The following is a 20,683-nucleotide window of genomic DNA, read 5'->3' as shown; positions in this document are numbered from 1 at the left end:
AAAACATATGTTGGATTCGTTATGCTCTAGGTTTTTCTCCTGAGTGAGACAGAGTGTACTCAAATTGTTCAAGTTACCTCAAATATGTGCTCATTTTTCTGTTTCTTCGAAACAAACACCAATATTGGCAACGGAATTGTCTGGCTCAGTGCAATTCAAATTGGGCAAAAGGACAACTTTTTTTTCCTTTTATCATTTTACGTACCCTTATTATATCAATCATATGCGTTTTTTTTTTTTTTCTGGAATAGGGCTTGGCGATATGGTCTTTTTTTAATATCTCGATATTTTTAGGTCATGTCACGATACACGATATATATCTCGATATTTTGCCTCAGCCTTGAATGAACACTTGATGCATATAATCACATCAGTATGATGATTCTATGTGTCTACATTAAAACATTCTTGTTCACACTGCATTAATATATGCTCATTTTAAACTTTCATGCAGAGAAGGAAATCACAACTAAGTCAATTGACCAAAACTGTATTTATTAAACAGTTAAGCAGTGACACTAACGTTCATGTCATTTCCACAACAGAAAATGCAAGATTGTCAGAGACATTTTAAAACAAGCTATTAGTGCACTTTTGTGCATGATGTTACTAAGATGACATATCAAAACAACACTAAATTAAAGTGCACTTTTTGTGCAGAACGTCAATATAATAGTTTAAAACAAATAAAGTGCACTTTTATGCATGATGTCACTCAAAATATTTCAATAACTGTCAAATAAAAAAATAGCTACATAATTGGAAATCAAATTGTGTACATCCTTCGCTATGTGGTAGGTTCCTGCAGACGTTATCTCCTTCTGTTGTGGACTATTTTTTTCATACGCTGTTGATGTGGAAATGGTTGCCTCTGCATTTTGTTGGTGTGGCACCGAAGGGAGATGTTGACATGCTGAGTTAGCACATATTTGCAGTAATGCTACTTTTTGTAGCAATGCTTTTGCCCCACACTTGACAAATTACGGTTGTCTGTTCGACATATTCCCGCTTAAAGCCAAACCACCGGCAGACGATGGACCCCCGGCTGTTTTTCTTGGGAATTAATTCTGCCTTCATTTGTTACCAGATTTGCACCTTCTTTCTCTCGTATTACCACTCGCACCACAGCTAATGTTACCCATGCTGCTACCTCTCTGCTCTGTGAGGGCGTATACGTATGTGATGTATGTAAGAAGGTGCACTTGTTTATTTCTCTGTGAGGAGAGACAAGAAAGAGTGGGAAGAACCTGTCGTGTAATGCCCGCAGCTTAAAGCAACTGCGTGAGAACATATACCCGAATATCACGATATAGTCATTTTCTATATTGCACAGAGACAAACCCGCGATATATTGATTAAATCGATATATCGCCCAGCCCTAATTTGGAGGGTTTACAGCCACATTGTTCCTTCTCTTGCCTGCTTTTTCATGTGAAATGCTGATTTCCCAAAGCCATTCTTTAGCTCATCCTGCAGTTTCTTGCCAGTTTTCTCCCATTTACACCAGGGGTCTCAAACTCAATTTACCTGGGGGGCAATGGATGCAGAAACTGGGTGAGGCTGGGCCGCAAGAAAATATTTCTTAAAAAAATATATAACATGAAGTGAAGTGAATTATATTTATATAGCGCTTTTCTCTAGCGACTCAAAGCGCTTTACATAGTGAAACCCAATATTTAAGTTAATTTTTTTTTTAAACCAGTGTGGGTGGCACTGAGAGCAGGTGGGTAAAGTGTCTTGCCCAAGGACACAACGGCATTGACTAGGATGGCGGAAGCGGGAATCAAACCTGCAACCCTCAAGTTGCTGGCACGGCCGCTCAACCAACCGAGCTAAACCGCACCTTTTAATGAATTCACCTTCACTTTCCCGCCCTAGCAACATACTTGCCAACTCTTGCGATCTTTCCGGGAAACACCCGACTATCAGTGCCCCTCCCGACAATCTCCCGGGGCAATCATTCTCCCGGTTTTCACCCGGACAACAATATTACGGGCGTGTCATGATGGGACTGCCTTTAGCGTCCTCTAAAACGTGCCGTCTCGATCGCTTTTCCACCATAAAGTGTGCCGGCTCAGTCACATATTGTATGAGGCTTCTGCAGATCCACGGAAGTGACTGCAAGTCATACTTGATCAACAGCCATACAGGTCACACTGAGGGTGGCCGTATAAACAACTTTATCATTGTTACAAATATGCGGCACACTGTGAACCCACACCAAACAAGATTGACAAACATATTTTGAGAGAACATTCGCACCGTAACACAACATAAAAAAAACAGAATGAATACCAAGAATCCAAAGCAGCCCTAACTCTTCCAGGCTACAATAAGGGCCTGGGTTGAGGGAATGGGGGTGTATATTGTAGCCCGGAAGAGTTAGGGCTGCATGGGATATTGGGTATTTGTTTTGTTGTGTTTGTGTTGTGTTATGGTGCAGATGTTCTCTCAAAATGTGTTTTTCATTCTTGTTTTGTGTGGGTTCACAGTGTGGGACATATTTGTAACAGTGTTAAACTCGTTTATACGGCCACCCTCAGTGTGACCTGTCTGGCTGTTGATCAACTATGTCTTGCAGTCCTTTACTGCGTCTACAGATGCCAAATACAACATGTGGCTGGGCTGGCACACTGTTTGTACTGGTTTTAGAGTTAGCTAAAGGCAGTGCCTCCACAGTGCACCCTTAATGTTGTTGATTAGGTGAAATTCGGGAGGATAATTACTCCTGGAAGGGCACTGAAAATTGGTAGTCTCCCGGAAAAATTAAGTGTATGCAAGTATGGCGCCGTAAAGCGCCATTCATATAAAACTCGCGGGCTGCAACAACATCAAATTTCATAGTAAAAATAACGTCTCGCGGGCCGCAGTTGGCCCGCAGGCCGCGTGTTTGAGACCCCTGATTTACATAGTGTAAAGCCTAATGTGGCAATATACATTGGGATTTTGGGTGATACTGTATCTGAATTTGGCTTCACGGTGGCAGAGGGGTTAGTGCGTCTGCCTCACAATACGAAGTACCTGCAGTCCTGGGTTCAAATCCAGGCTCGGGATCTTTCTGTGTGGAGTTTGCATGTTCTCCCCTTGAATGCGTGGGTTCCCTCCTGGTACTCCGGCTTCCTCCCACTTCCAAAGACATGCACCTGGGGATAGGTTGATTGGCAACACTAAATTGGCCCTAGTGTGTGAATGTGAGTGTGAATGTTGTCTGTCAATCTGTGTTGGCCCTGCGATGAGGTGGCGACTTGTCCAGGGTGTACCCTGCCTTCCGCCCGATTGTAGCTGAGATAGGCGCCAGCGCACCCCGCGACCCCGAAAGGGAATAAGCGGTAGAAAATGGATGGATGGATGTATCTGAATTTATTTAAATTCAGTTCCAATGGATACACTTTCCCTTTGGACAGTAGACTATTGTACTGCAGTACTATTAATTTTCATTAGGTTGGAAAAGTGAATGATTGAATGCATTAAATGGGTAGTAAGTAATGTTCCGATCAGAGCTTTATGCTACCGATTATGATACCGAGCATCCATGAATGTGACCGGCCAATACAAATACCCATCAGTCGTATTAATTAACTGTCATTTTTTTAATGTACTCATGTTGAGTGCTATTGGCAGTTTACTATCAACACAATATTTTAACTAGTTTTTCATTCTCTGATTACGTTCATTTATTTAATCAAAACAAAGTCAATAGTTCACAATAACTGAACAAAAGCAAAAAATACTTTCTACTATTCAAATTCTTTGGTTGTCAAAGTCCTCCTGTGTCCAGGGAATCGGCCCCTGAATTTGTAAACATTTACAAAAACAACAAAGAAAATATTTTGACAATATGTGTACTTCTTGCTGCGACAATGCTGACACACAAATAGTTGGTATATTATCTTTTCTCCAGGTCATTGGTGGTACTTAAATAGTCCCGCCGGCTATTGATGTACCACCATAATGAACAACGAGACAATGTGGTAGCCTAGTAGGCCTAAGTATACATTAAAAACAAGGCAGAGGTTTTATTTAACAAGTACATTTAATAGTTTAGGCCACTGTAACATTACACACTGTTTGACCAAAAACACTACGGGAAAATAAAACTCTGTATTTTAATCAAGTGATTCTTTGGCGTACCAATAGTTTGGAAATCACTGCTCTAGACTCTTTTTTTTTTTTAAATCTACTTTTGAATTTTGTGTTAATAGTGCTGTAACATAGTTCAATCTTCACTTCTCAAACTTTACTAAGCACATATTTATTAGTGTTTTTTCAAGCTAACTTAGCAGTTAGCTTAGCTCTATTAGCATGCCTGCTCCTGGCTTGCTTCTGGTGTGTAAAATGTTTAGCCTCGTTTTCTAGTGATATTAATACCTGATAATGATTCTTAAGATGCTAATAAATGCAGTTTATTTTCCGTAATGAACATTATCCACTTAGGAGAGTGGCTTTACACTGTGTATGGAGTTACACTATCAGTGTTTGTGATGAGCTTTTAAAGGCGTTGCTCGGCAATAGCAATCAAATCGTTTTTTGTAAGAATCGGCCGATACTAAAAAGTGTGCAACCTGTCCATCCATAACCTGACAAACAATATCCATCTAGTTAATCTCAAGTCCAAAATTAGTACAATACAATTATCAATGAAAGTCAATAATGCCACATTAAATATGCCTTTAAGTTGCCCTCCGCTTGCGCTCATTGTTGTCCAGTTCTTGTGCTTGAATTCAATCCATGAAACATATCAGAGATTAAGCTGTCTGCAACACATTGGATGGTTTTATTCAAATACACATGTTTTCTTTTTACTCTAGTGAAAAAAAAACTGAAGAGTTTCACCGGCACCCTCATCAATACCAATCTACGATAACATGTGAAGCCTCAAGTAGACTGACGTCTTCTTTCACATCTCTCAAGGTAAGGATGTTCTACAGAACGCAACACTTTTCTTCAATTGTGTCATGTTTTGTCAATGTTTATGGATATGCAGTCAAAACCGCCATACATATAGAGTGGGGCAAAAAAGTATTTAGTCAGCTACCGATTGTGCAAGTTCTCCCACTTAAAATGATGACAGAGGTCTGTAATTTTCATCATAGGTACACTTCACCTGTGAGGGACAGAATGTGGAAAAAAAATTCAGGAATTCACATTGTAGGAATTTTAAAGAATTTGTTTGTAAATTATGGTGGAAAATAAGTATATGGTCAACCATTCAAAGCTCTCACTGATGGAAGGAGGTTTTGGCTTAAAATCTCACGATACATGGCCCCATTCATTCTTTCCTTAACACGGATCAATCGTCCTGTCCCCTTAGCAGAAAAACAGCCCCAAAGCATGATGTTTCCACCCCCATGCTTCACAGTAGGTGTGGTGTTCTTGGGATGCAACTCAGTATTGTTCTTCCTCCAAACACGACAAGTTGTGTTTATACCAAAAAGTTCTACTTTGGTTTCATCTGACCACATGACATTCTCCCAATCCTCTGCTGTATCATCCATGTATCCATTTTGGTATAAACTCAACTCGTCGTGTGAAGCATGGGGGTGGAAACATCATGCTTTGAGGCTGTTTTTTTGCTAATGGGACAGGACGATTGATCCGTGTTTAGGAAAGAATAAATGGGGCCATGTATCGTGAGATTTTGAGCCAAAACCATTCAAAGTGAGAGCTTTGAATGGTTGACCAAATTCTTCTTTTCCACCATAATTTACAGTCAAATTATTTAAAATTCCTACAATGTGAATTCCTGGATTTTTTTTCACATTCTGTCTCTCACAGTTAAAGTGTACCTATGATGAAAATTACGGACCTCTGTCATCATTTTAAGTGGGAGAACTTGCACAATCGGTGGCTGACTAAATACTTTTTGGCCCCACTGTAAACTGTACTAAAATGTTCTAAAAAGGCTATTATTTTCAGGTATTTCATATAAAATAGCATCACGTACAGTAGGGAAGGGATTCATACGGCTCCATTCCTCTGTGAATTCCTCGACAGGGAGGTGGAGGGTTAATGATTTTTTTCATGCAGTTTGCTGAAAATGATGGAAAGCACCTTTCTACATTGCAACTGACGCTGTAGTCAAAGTTGAAATTGCCACTAAACACATTTTAAGATATTCATCACTCTACTGCTGTCTGGCGGCCAAAGGGGATAGTGCCCTCCCCAACTTTGTCACGTTTCATGTGTCAGGTAAACTGCGACAAATGAGGCCACATGAATCCCCTTCCTTCTGTACTATAAGCCTCGACATTAGAATGCCTATAAAAGCTTTTCAGTTTTAGCTAAAACATATCAATGCAACGGTAGATTGCTACTGTAATAGTGCTGTTGCCAGATGAAAATGCACTCCAGCCATCATAATCGGATGTCTTCTTTATGCAATTGTTGTTGTTTTTTTTTTTTCAAATCGATTTTTATAGGAATAAAACATGCAGCATACAGCCATTAATAATGTGTTATAAATAGCACTGATGATTTTATTTTTCATGAAGAATAGACTGCAATGTTCTTTCAATTAGCATGGAAATGAGTGTGACCCCTTTTTGGCTGGTATATCTCAGTGGGGATGTACCATTGTAACTGAGGTGGCCCAATTTAGATTTGACGCTAAGACGCAGCCATTTAATCAGGGTCGGAAATGAAGCTGGCCCATTCTGGCTATTTCAATCAGTACAGTCTATGATTATTTGGCTCTTCTTCAGGGCAATATATCTCATACACATCTTCTATTACCTGATCAACAATAGCTTTTTTTCCCCCTATCAGGAAGTCACATTGAATGTACCTTTCTTGACATTGTGTTGCAGATGTGTGCTACTCTATGCTGACTTTTTCCTTTCCAAATGTTCATTTCCTTTTTTTTTTTTTCCCCTCCTGAACTTGTTGATAGATTCAACCTTGATACATCCCTCTGGGCTGTTCCAGAAAGCTGAACTCAGCTGAAAAAAAAAAAGGACGTAGAAAGCAGGTCGAGGAAGCAAGAGGGACTAGATGGTGGGCAAGAGGATAGGGATCATGCAATCATGCAATCATTATTAGTTAAACCCCCACATTTTCAATGTGGACTTTTAATGGAATTTATGGCTTCTTGAATAGACATAAAGACGGATAAAATACAGTTTTTGTGCAAAATGGGGGGTTTCTGGTTGTGTGCGATATGCAGTTGATCGAGTGCTTTAAAACAGCCGATTGGTACCGGGCCGTGGCCCGAATGGTACCGGGCCGCAGAATAATTTTTTATTCATTTTTATTTAAAAAATAAAAAATAAATAAATCTTTTTTTTATTTTTTATCAAATCAACATAAAAAATACAATATACACGTACAATTAGTACCACAAAAACCTCCCTTTTCCATTACAAAAACGCCCCTCTTTCATAACACAAAAAAATTAAAAATAAAAAAAAGTCCCCCCCCCGGGGCGCGGGACAAATTATTAAGCGTTGACCGGTCCGCGGATACAAAAAGGTTGGGGACCACTGCTTTAAATTATTCTATGACCATAACAATTGTAGTAGACTTCCAAATTTTCCAGGGGTAGGGTTTCAAAACAAATACTGTCTTCTTTGTGGGAAAGAAATCTGGACTAATTTACCTAACCAGTCTGCAATAGTAATACACGCCACTTGCAGATCCTGATAGGCAGCAGTTTATTTTGGTCCCCGAAAGCAATGCTTTTCAACCAATGTGCCACGTCACACTAGAGATAATATTGTCTGGTGTACCGTGGGAAATTATGCAACTTTACCTACTGTATTTTCCGGACTATAAGTCGCAGTTTTTTTCATAGTTGCGAGAAAATTAGTATTCAGGTACAACACTTAAATACCTACTGAAATTAGATTTTCTTATTTAAACGAGGATAGCAGGTCCATTCTGTGTCATACTTAATCCTTTCACGATATTGCCATATTTTTGCTGAAAGGATTTAGTAGAGAACATCCACGATAAAGTTCGCAACTTTTGGTGGGTAATAAAAAAAAGCCTTGCCTGTACCGAAAGTAGCAGACGATGTGCGCGTGACGTCACCGGTGTGAGGGCTCCTCACATCCTCACATTGTTTATAATCTGAGTCACCAGCAGTAAGAGCATTTCGGACCGAGAAAGCGACAATTTCCCCATTAATACGAGCGAGGATGAAAGATTTGTGGATGAGGAAAGTTAGAGTGAAGCACTAAAAAAAAGAAAAGGCGACGGCTTTAGGCGGCGGCAGTGGGAGCGTCTCAGATGTAATTACACACATTTACTAGGATAATTCTGGAAAATCCCTCATCTACTTATTGTGTTAATAGTATTTTAGTGAGATTATAAAGTCATACCTGAAAGGTGGATTGCTGCGGTGAACGCCAGTGTCTCTGAGAGAAGCCGAGGAGCCAAGATCACAGCTGCCTTTTTGAGCTGCAGGATGAGGTTGCGTAATCCACTCAAGTCTCTGGTAAGAGATTTAATATCACAATGTTCCTATCCAAAAACTTGCTGGTTGACGTAGAGAAACATGTTAGCTTGACCGCTCCGTGTTAAAGCTTCACAACAAACAAAGAAACAACGGCTGTGTTTCGGTGTTAAAGACAGTTGCAATTCACCGCTTTCCACCAACAGCATTCTTATTTGACGTCTCCATTATTAATTGAACAAATTGCAAAAGATTCAGCAACACAGATGTCCAAAATACTGTGTAATTGCGCGATTAAAAGAGACGACTTTTAGCTGTAAGTGGTGCTGGGCTAATATATCCCCTCCAACCAAAAACGTCACAAACACGCGTCATCGTACGCGTCATCATTCCGCGACATTTTCAACAGGAAACTCCGCGGGAAATTTGAAATTTTAATTAGTAAACTAAAAAGGCCGTATTGGCATGTGTTGCAATGTTAATATTTCATCATTGATATATAAACTATCAGACTGCGTTTTCGGTCGTAGTGAAGTGAAGTGAATTATATTTATATAGCGCTTTTTTCTCTAGTGACTCAAAGCGCTTTACATAGTGAAACCCAATATCTAAGTTACATTCAAACCAGTGTGGGTGGCATTGGGAGCAGGTGGGTAAAGCGTATTGCCCAAGGACACAACAGCAGTGACTAGGATGGCGGAAGCGGGAATTGAACCTGCAACCCTCAAGTTGCTGGCACGGCCGCTCTACCAACCGAGCTAAACCGCCAGTGGGTTTCAGTAGGCCTTTAAGACCTTCAGTATATCAGAATGTGGGATTAAATTATGCATTATTAAGCAAATAAATCCTACAATGTACTAATATGATCCACTTCAAGAAACTATTCAAATTTAAAGTGTTTACAAAGTACAAAGAAGAAGAACCATGATAAATATTCAGAATTTATTTCATCCATCCATTAATTTTCTCGATAATCTCACTTACCTCACAATATGAAATCTAATTTTCTTAACGAATTATTTATACATTTCTATTTGTTGTTATTAGTTATGGAGTATATTGTGAATAAATTGATAACAGGAAGTGAACAAAAGTTTTAGCAACTGCTCTGTAAAGGAAAAAGGGTAGACTTGAATAAGCTTTGCTTCTTCCTACTCCTTTTCGAACATGTTGAATCGAGAAACCGGAAATTGTGATTTATCATGTTGTATGCATGCATGTTCCAAATAAACACAAACAAACAAAATGGCAACAGCTTTCAAAAACTTCATTTAAATAGGGTAGTCTGCAACACTTCTGCACTTAGCAGTCTTACCAGATCAACACAGCGCACCCGCTAATAGTAAAGTTTGCACATGCCATTTAGCAGGGTTACAAATAAGGACTCACAAGAACAGCACATATAGATTGTAGCGACTATTTGGCACTACGGTTTAATCGCTTTTGGTGTGGTGGATCCAGCTGTAACGCCCATGAAGTAAATGTCCACCAGAATGATGCATTTGGGATATAATCCCATTTATTAAAGAAAAATGTTCATCAATAAAAAGACAGTCATTAGACAAACACATTTCGGGAGAACATCCTCACAGTAACACAACATAAACGCAACACAACAAATACCCAGAATCCCTTGTATTCATGACAATTCCTGACTATTTTATACACCCCGCAGGCAGCAAACCCCGCCCCCGCGTGCGTCGGTAAGGGGGTTGGGGGCGCGGGGGTGTAAAATATATTCAGGAACTCTCAAAGATACAAAGGATTCTGGGTATTTGTCGTGTTGCGTTTATGTTGTGTTACTGTGAGGATGTTCTCCCGAAATGTGTTTGTCAATCTTGTAGTGTGTGGCTTCACAGCGTGGCGCATATTAGTAAGTGTTAAAGTTGTTTATATCACAACCATCAGTAAACTCTGTGTCACCCAGTATGCCTTTCAATCTTGTATGTGTAATTGCGGAAGCTGCACACAACATGTTGCCGGACTGACAATCGGTTCGTACATGTTGTTGAAAGTGTCTCAGGCAATGGCTTCACGGTACGCCCATATTCTTGTCATCAGGATGAACGCTATTGGATAGTCGCGAGAACGTTAGCGGCTCCAATTGTCTTCATTACTCTGTGAAACAGGTTTAAATAGCTCTGTGAGTGGTAAAGGCGGCCGACCTCTGATGTATTTCAGCGGGCGGTTGGCGGGCGGGTACGGTCCTGATAAAATGTTGGTTCGGGTGGACAGCGGGTGGATGACGACTTTGGTGATGCGGATGCGGATGATATAATTGCCTATCCGCGCATCTTTAACAGTCATATAAATGTCTGGGCAAAAGCCCCTCACGTGACTACAGGGCTCCATGTTAGACACCAATTTGGAACCGCTGCCAAGTGACAGCACACTTCCTCATTACACATTTAATTTAAATTGAGGTGTTTTTGGCGTGTAAACATGCCTTGTCGTGTGGCATGGGAACACTCCACTCTGCAAAAATGCGGAAAAAAAATTATGGAACGTAAAGTCTTGCCTGGAATGAATGACAAAAGTATTCATAACAGGGGTGGTATAGCTCGGTTGGTAGAGTGGCTGTGCCAGCACCTTGAGAGTTCCAGGTTCGATTCCCGCTTCCGCCATCCTAGTCACTGCCGTTGTGTCCTTGGGCAAGACACTTTACCCACCTGCTCCCAGTGCCACCCACACTGGTTTAAATTTAACTCAGATATTGGGTTTCACTATGTAAAAGCGCTTTGAGTCACTAGAAAAAAACCCTATATAAATACGATTCACTTCACTTCACAGTATGGTGTGCGAGGTAAGAAAGCATACATACACTTTGTAGTACTCACTCTCAGTAAAAGTGAATTAATACACTTTGCCTGGAAAACTTTGCGTAAAACCAGTCATCCGAACTAAATTAATACATTTTGCAGTAAAAAGCAGCATAAGTTCAGTATTCAAGTATGGTGATAATTAAAGGCCTACTGAAACCCACTACTACCGACCACGCAGTCTGATAGTTTATATATCAAAGATGAAATATTAAGATTGCAACACATGCCAATACGGCCGGTTTAGTTTACTAAATTACAATTTTGAATTTCCCGCAGAGTTTCCTGTTGAAAATGTCGCGGAATGATGACGCGTGTTTGTGACGTTATTGGTTGGAGGGGACATATTAGCCCAGCACTACCTACGGCTAAAAGTCGTCTCTTTTCATCGCGCAATTACACAGTATTTTGGACATCTGTGTTGCTGAATGTTTTGCAATTTGTTCAATTATTAATGGAGAAGTCAAAGTAGAAAGATGGAGGTGGGAAGCTTTAGCCTTTAACCACACAATAACACGGTGTTTCCTTGTTTAAAATTCCCTGAGGTGAAGCTTTACTATGGATCAGAGCGGTCAAGCGGACATGGTTCCCGACCACTTGTCAACCGGCAGGTTTCGGGGAGAAAATTGTGGTAAAATGTTGCCTCTTACCGGAGATCAGCGGAGTTTCTGTCCTGCTGCAGATTTGTACGTGACTTCCCTCAGATACTGGCATTAACACACCCATGGACACACCCCTCCGACTATCAGGTACTATTTAACTCACTAAAATACTAGCAACACAATAGAAATATAAGAAATTTAATTATCCTAGTAAATGTGTCTAAAAACATCTGAATCGCTCCCAATGCAATCGCCTTTTTTTTTTAACTTTTTTTTTTTTTTTTTTTTTTGTAGTTCTTTACTCTAAATTTCCTCATCCACAAATCTTTCATCCTCGCTCAAATTAATGAGGAAATTGTCGCTTTCTCTGTCCGAATAGCTCTTGCTTCTGGAGGCTCACATTATAAACAATGTGAGGACGTGAGGAGCCCTCACCAAACAAATCCCACCCAAAGAAGACAGACAAGGCTCCTACATAGATGCTCTGGGTCAACTTGGTTCATCCCTTACACACCAGCCATTCTCAAAGAGACAGCGTTTGTTTGTTTCATTTGCTTTTTTCTCACTAATTGTCGTCTCGCTTCATGGAAAAGTATGAGAGAGACTCTGACACAAAAAAGGATCACAAAAAAGATCAAATACCAGACTCAGTGTTATGCTTATAATGAAGACAAGTGCCACACTTGCTCTAGTTCTTGAGTTCAATTAGAGGACGACACTTTTGAAAAAGAAACTCAGTCTGCATCTCTTAACCATGTTGATCTCTAACTTATAATAATAATAATATTAATAATAATAATAATTCAACCCTATACAATATCCTACCCTAATACCCTACTGTGCAATATTACCCTTCGAGTGCAATACGTCCGACACTGATCGTTATTTATTACTTCGGTACTCTTGTCTTGTTCTGTATATTATACAGTATTTTGTATTTCTATAGTGTTTTGTGTATTGTACAGGATTGTTGATTATTTTTATTGGATAGTAGTAGTCTGTTTACATAAATTGTTAGTTTTTTCTTTATTACCTCTTGTGTTATTTATTTCACCCCATATTTGTTCCCACTACCGCACCTTAAGTTGGAGTCTTTAATCTCGTTATATGCAAATATAATGACAATAAAGTCCATTCTATTCTATTCTTTTCTTAACCTGACTTTAAACTAGGGGTGGAACGATATCTCGAGTAATTAGATTAAGACATATGATCAGGTAATTTTCTCTAACTTAAAAAATTGTTTCTTTAAAGGGGAAGTGCAATTTTTGGGGGAATTCTGACTATTGTTCACAATCATGAAGGGAGACAGAAGACAAACATTTTTTTTTGTTTGTTTTTTCGCATTCTAAAATTTAAAAAAATGGCTCATTTTACGTAGCTAGCAATGCAGCTAATGGAAACAATCATCATACCTCAAAATCACTTCAAAAATGCATTCAAACCCTGTCAACAATACTTTATTTACGTTCCGTAATCTGTATAATAACCAAACTGTAGCGACATTGTTATTGTAAGCGCAAACAACGAGGAACTCTTTTTCTAGCGTGGTAACACATCGGCGTGCTTCAGTATTAGCCGTAAAAGCCAGCTTAAAAACGTCCCTTTTTCATGACAAAGAAAAAACAACAACAAAAAAAAGACTACCCCTCACCCCCGGGCCGCGGGACAAATTATCAAGCGTTGACCGGTCCGCGGATACAAAAAGGTTGGGGACCACTGATATAGTTGATGTAGATGCCCATATCGGCTGTTCAGATTTACTTTACACAAGAGAAGTGTAGGATACTTCTCTTGTTGCCTTATTTGAATTTGACTTTATTAAATGTATTTATATTATCATTTGGTGCAGCCGGGCCGGAGCAGGAGGGGATAGAAAGAGAAAAAAAGGAAGACAGAGGGGGAAATTGTGGGGATAAGAGAGGGATTAGACAGAGAGACAGAAACAACAACAGCAAACACAACAATAACAACAAAAACAACAACAACAATAGAACAACACCAGCACATAGGATGTGTACAAATATGATCGAAAAAGTGATAGCAAAGAAACAGTTAGTGAAATAAATAATAATATAAAAATGACAATGAGCATTTTTACACTACAACTGGAGCAATACAAATACCAATAGAAAAAGCGCTATTGATTATGAACAATAGGAATAGTTTACCTCTATTATCAACAATACAGTTGTTCAAGTGCAACAATATGTATACAAAATGATACCTAGAAAGATAAAAAAAAAGAAAGAAAAAGGAATACCGAAAGATGGAGGGGAAGAGAGAGAGGCAACCTATATTAATTTTGTAGATTGTTATAGTAACAATAGGTTAAGCTTTGTCAGTATGCCATGTGTTACCCAGTTTACCCTTGGGCAACAACGTTGATATATGTTTGATGAAATGTGATTATGTGCATGAGTGTATGTATGTATATGTACTTGTATATGAATGTTTGTACAGTAAATGTATATGTACCAGAGGTGTGGACTCGAGTCACATGACTTGGACTCGAATCAGACTCGAGTCATGAATTTGATGACTTTAGACTCGACTTGACAAAATGTAAAAAGACTTGCAACTCGACTTAGACTTTAACACCAATGACTTGTGACTTGACATGACTTTCTACTTTCCCCAAAACCCAACGATTAAAAAGTTATTCAGGAGCGCTCCGTATCTTTCATTTTGTACGTGTGTTTGTCAGCGTATGTGAGATGACAGCCTGTGCGCTACCTGTCAGTACAACAACCAATCAAATTACATCCATGTTCTGTTCGTCACACAGCATTCATCCAATCAAATTGCAGAAAAACCAACGAAGAAGAGCTTTCAAACAACAGAAGAATAAGTTAAGAAAATTATGCCATTAAGCGTTTCGTTCGGGTATTAAAACTACGACTTGGTCAACAAAACAGGAATTACCGGAAGCAAAACATGCGGTCGGAAGATTACAGACGGAGACGCATCAATTTACAACTTCGTTCGACATTTGAAGTTGCACAAAGAAGGGTACGTTTTGAATGTTAGCTAGCGTTTATTGACTGAGTAACGTGACTTTTATTTGCTGTGTAGTTAAATCAGTGAGGCTGTAAACTCACTGCTAGCGTTATAACCATAGACCTCTTATAAGGGTATGCAGCATGGAGCGCTATTGCCTATTGCCGCAGACGAGACGCGGGGCCGCCATCTTGGAGTGGTGATCCGCTCCACTCAGTGCAATTCATTTGGCAGGAGCAATGAACTGTCAGTGCATTTCATACATCTTACCTCACTGAATACCACTTATATTCGCGCGCTTTTTTGTCATACGTGTAACTATGATAAAGGACACATGCCTTGGCGTGTTCATAATTTGCTTAACAGAAATAGAATATTCTTATATGCTATAAGTGACCAGACGTCTGAGATCAAAACTGGGAATATAATCCCAGAGAAGGGGAAAAAAACAGTCAGCTATTTTGAAGTTGAAGAAACAATATGATTAGGTTATATATACATGCATATATCCTACATTAACAATGTATGAATACATTAGATATCTATGTATCTTACGGACCTATAGACCAGATGTTCTCAAATGGGGGTACTTGAAGGTATGCCAAGGGGTACATGATATTTTTTTTAATATTGTAAAAATAGCAAAAATTCAAAATCCTTTATAAATATATTTATTGAAAAATACTTCAACAAAATATGAATGTAAATTCATAAACTGTGAAAAGAAATGCAACAATGCAATATTCAGTGTTGACAGCTAGATTTTTTTGTGGACATGTTCCATAAATATTGATGTTAAAGATTTCTTTTTTGTGAAGAAATGTTTAGAATGAAGTTGATGAACCCAGATGGATCTCTATTACAATCCCCAAAGAGGGCACTTTAAGTTGATGATTACTTCTATGTGTAGAAATCTTTAATTATAATTGAATCACTTGTTTATTTTTCAACAAGTTTTTAGTTATATATACATTTTTTTTTTTATAAATAGTTCAAGAAAGACCACTACAATCGTGCAATATTTTGCACTGTTATACAATTTAATAAATCAGAAACTGATGACATAGTGCTGTATTTTACTTCTTTATCTCTTTTTTCAACCGAAAATGCTTTGCTCTGATTAGGGGGTACTTGAATTAAAAAAATGTTCACAGGAGTTACATCACTGAAAAAAGGTTGAGAACCACTGTTATAGACTTTATCTCTGTTGCTGCAACAGCAGAGAGTTTATTCTGTCTTGATACTTTGTATTGATATTTTCTATTACATTCTTCCTTTAAATGATCATGTTTACAGTGATTGTTTTATATGTATTTTTCATGTACGTTGCTTTGGATAAAAGTGTCTGCCAAATACTTAAACATATATAAACACCTGAAAGTCTTTATGTCAGCTAAAACCACCAATCTGTTTCACTGGATTCAGACCAAATTCTGTCTTACACAACAAAGTTAGTATTTGAATATTGTTACTTGAAGACTTATCTGTGGTTACAATAAAATGAGAATGTATCATAATCAATGGTGGCTGGTGAATTTTGTTTTAGGTGGGCCTGAAAGTTTGTAAACCAAATACCTGTAGGGGGGTCATCCTCCCCCAGTATTTTTCTTTGTGATTTTCACATACAAATATTGTAGTTCTTTGCTCCTGCTTAACTCTGTAGTAATATTCTTTTCACAAAATACAACCAATAGTATGTTAATGTAAATTCTTACTTGTGAAAAGTAATCCTCCAATTCCTATTTTCAACAGTCCGCTCAATTGAGCCGGAAAACGCTGAATACCAGCCCAGCATCTTTGTTTTCTACCTGTCAAATGTTAGTTTAGGCTGCTTGCCGGCTCCTCATCACCACTTCAAGATGGCGGCCAAATTGCTTGGGTCACAGCAGCCAATTCTGCGTCTACTTATAAGATGTCTATGGTTATAACTTCATTGCAAACACGGCGATCTGTTGCGTCCACTGCAGATGCTACCTTATTCATACTTATTGTCAAGTGATTTTTTTTTAAGCAGGGTCGCATGAGGTACCTACACATAACGTTACGTTAATGAATGTATCACACACAGTAACGTAATGTTTAACGGCGGTCAGCAGCACCGCATATTTTAGCCACCTACAAAAAGTCAAACATAGTCAAATAAAGGTCAGTTAAAATGTATACTTTATTAAGAATATGTGTACATATTCCATAGAGCCCTGACATCTAACAAGTACAGCACTGTTCATTGTTATGTTCATGTATTTGTTGTTTTTCATGTGTACGCACACATAAACACATACAGTATGAGATGAGATCAATGAGATAAGGTAACAACATGACAAACTGCTGATGAACTACTTACAATGCAAATATTCCATGGAAATACAATGTTAACACTTTTGTGCAAATAAGTACAGTTGCATTTGTTTTTTCAAATATGTTTATACTGTAAAGGAATGAGTTAAATGTTTAGAAGAACTGGTTAATTGTGCTATTATGAAGTGCAATGTCAGCACTGTTTTTTTTTTTTAAATAATAAATACATACAGCGTTTTAAAAGCATACACAATCTGTGTACATATATTAGTCTGTGGTTAAAAAAGACTTGAAATGACTCAAAACCCAAAATGCAGGACTTGGGACTTGACTTGAGACTTTTCAGTATTGACTTTGGACTTGACTCGGACTTGCCTGTCTCGACTCGGGACTTGACTCGAGACTTCAGGGCAAAGACTTGAGACTTACTTGTGACTTGCAAAACAATGACTTGGTCCCACCTCATATATGTACAGTATGTGTATGTTTGTACCATGAATGTGTGTATAGATGGGCGAACTTGAAATGTTTTTTTTCCGGTTTATTTGGGGTAAGCACGTTATTTCGAAATAGCTTGTCTCCAAGTTCCATATTTGCAGCTGCAAGTCGATTTCACCTCACTCCTTTTCTTTGTGCTGGCTTCTGGAAGCAGCAGGTCATCCTTCATATATTCAGGTTAAAAAAAGATAAGGTTGTGAATCTTTTTTTTGTCCAAAAATCATCATCTTTGTTGTTTGTTACCAGGTCTGCCATGACTAGAACACACACAAGCATTTTGTATCTGGAAGTAGGACACACATTGTTGCTGGGAGTCAGACGTGCGCTGCTATGGAAACGGGAATCCATGGGCGAAAGAAGTCAGTCTTATAATTAGATTAAAATGATCAAAATAGGGTAAATATTGAAAATGTTACATATTGTTATGAACGTATCTGTTACTACATTATATATAGTCTTGCAGTGTGCATATAAAATGTTGATGGAAGGTTTTGAAGTTTTTTTAGAGCAGGGGTGTCAAACTCATTTTAGCTTAGGGGCCACATGGAGGAAAATCTATTCCCAACTGGTCAAATCATGGCATGATAACTTAAAAATAAAGATAACTTCAGATTGTTTTCTTTGTTCAAAAATAGACCAAGCACAATATGAAAACATAAAAATCATAGCGTTTTTGTTTTGTACACTTACATGTTGCGGTTAATAATAGTCTATTTGTCGTTGTGATAATATTCATCAGTCGAATAGGTGCTTTTAGCTACGGGCATTACACTACAAGCTCTTCTCTCTCTTTGTTGTCTCTCTTTCTCACAGAGACGTCAAGTGCACCTTCTTACATACGTCACGCGTGCAACGTCACACGCCCTCCCCCGAGCAGAGAGGTAGCAACATGGTAACATTTACTGTGTATGCTAATGGTGTGGTGCGAGTGGTAATACGAGAGAGAGAGAAGGTGCCAATCTGGTAACAAATTAAGGAATAATTAATTCCCAATAAAAACAGCACGGGGTCCATCGTCTGGCGGTGGTTTGGCTCCAAGAGGGATTATGTTGAACAATTATGCGGCAAAAGTGTTGCTACAAAAACGTCCTATTATGCAGATCATTTTTATTGGGCACTTATTGAAATCATGCACAAAAGTGCACTTTATTTGTTTTAAACTATTGTAGTGGCGTTCTGTACAAAAAGTCAACTTAAATTTAGTGTTGTTTGGATATGTCATCTTTGTGACATCATGCACAAAAGTGCACTCATAGCTTCTTTTAAAATGTCCCTGACAATCTTGCACTTTCTGTTTTGAAAGGACATGAATGTCTGTGTCATTGCTTAACTGATTAATAAATACAGTTTTGCTAAATTGACTTAGTTGTGATTTCCCTTTCTGCATGAAAGGTTAACATGATCATATATTAATGCAGTATGAACAGGAGTGTTTTAATGTAGACACATAGAATCATCATACTGCTGTGATTATTTGCATCAAGTGTTCATTCAAGGCTAAGGCAAAATATCGCGATATATATCGTGTATTGTGATATGGCCCAAAAATATTGAGATATTAATAAAAGGCCATATCGCCCAGCCCTATTTTCAGCATATATTTAGAGGAGCAGTTTCCTTCATTCAAAAAATTTCAGCTCACTTTTATACTTATCAAACTGATACAATCTGTTTGCGGGCCTGATCCGGCCTGAGGGCCGTACGTTTGACACCCTTGTCTTAGAGGGTTTTGAAGGCTACAACGGTGACTCCCATTAGTCACAACTTTCAAGCGTCTTTTTATCATCTTTGAAATGAAAAAAAATAAAAAAAATATGTGTGACATGCAAAATTCCAATAAAGTGCAGTTACCCTTTAAATCACCACAACTTTTAATGCGGTCCGACACGCTCACGTCACCCAGGCAGAGAAAGGACGAAGTAGATGCAGTATTTACCATTTATTCATTCATTTAAGGCCGACATTAAAAAAAAGTAAGGTTACCCGGCCAATGCATATTTGCCGCTTTCGATTCACCCTTGCTTATAAAGAAAATGAAAGTCTGGCAACATGCATCATAAATCTGGTTCACAACAAATACACACCTGCTTTACAAGGTCTGTTCCTCCCGATTAAGCGACTTTGTCATTGTATTTAGTAGGGGTGTAACGGGACACAAAAATTTCGGTTTGGTACGTACCTCGATTTATAGGTCACGGTTCGGTTCATTTTCGGTACGGTAAGAAAACTACAGAATACATATTTTTTGGTTATTTATTTACCAGATTTGTAAACAATGGCATAACATACATATACACACAGGGTCTATTGCCAGGGTTAATGTGGTCAACATGTATAAATTAAAAACTAAATAAGATAAGGCTCAGAATGGTTTCTTACAGGCCTACTGAAATGAGATTTTCTTATTTAAACAGGGATAGCAGGTCCATTCTATGTGTCATACTTGATCATTTTGCGATATTGCCATATTTTTGCTGAAAGGATTTAGTAGAGAACAACGACGATAAAGCTCGCAACTTTTGGTTGCTAATAAAAAAGCCTTGCCTGTACCGGAAGTAGCAGACAATGTGCACGTGACGTCACGGGTTGTAGGGCTCCTCACATCCTCACATTGTTTATAATCATAGCCAGCAGCAGCTAGAGCCATTCGGACCGAGAAAGCGACAATTTCCCCAATAATTTGAGCGAGGATGAAAGATTTGTTCGTGGATGAGGAAATTTAGAGTGAAGGACTAGAAAAAAAAAGTTAAAAAAAAAATATATATATATCTACCTTTTGTGTTACTAGTGTTTTAGTTTGATTATAAAGTACCTGAAAAGCGTAGGGGTGTGGACACGGATGTGTTAACGACAGAGACTCTGAGGAAGCAAGACGGAAGCTCCGCTGATGTCTCCGGTAAGAGCTGACTTAATACCACAATTTTCTCACCGAAAACTGCCAGTTGACATTTGGTCGGGATCCATGTTCGCTTGACCGCTCTGATCCATAGTAGAGCTTCATCTTTGGGAATTTTAAACAAGGAAACACCGACTGTGTTTGTGTGGCTAAAGGCTAAAAGCTTCCCACCTCCATC

General features: G+C 38.6%; 1 protein-coding gene across 2 annotated transcripts in view; it reads left to right on the top strand.

Annotated features, from left to right (window-relative positions):
- Nucleotides 1–20,683, top strand: part of lrfn5a (leucine rich repeat and fibronectin type III domain containing 5a) — a 304,518-nt gene that overhangs the window by 97,499 nt on the left and 186,336 nt on the right. For both annotated transcript variants that reach the window (XM_061895866.1, XM_061895867.1), the window contains one exon: nucleotides 4,809–4,911. In XM_061895866.1, coding sequence (XP_061751850.1) covers nucleotides 4,809–4,911 — 103 coding nt within the window. The remainder of the gene's footprint in view (nucleotides 1–4,808; nucleotides 4,912–20,683) is intronic.

This window comes from Nerophis ophidion, linkage group LG03 (genome assembly GCF_033978795.1).
Source record: "Nerophis ophidion isolate RoL-2023_Sa linkage group LG03, RoL_Noph_v1.0, whole genome shotgun sequence".
Taxonomy (NCBI): Eukaryota; Metazoa; Chordata; class Actinopteri; order Syngnathiformes; family Syngnathidae; genus Nerophis; species Nerophis ophidion.
Note: the sequence above shows the minus strand (reverse complement) of the source record. Positions and strands in the feature narration are given on the sequence as shown.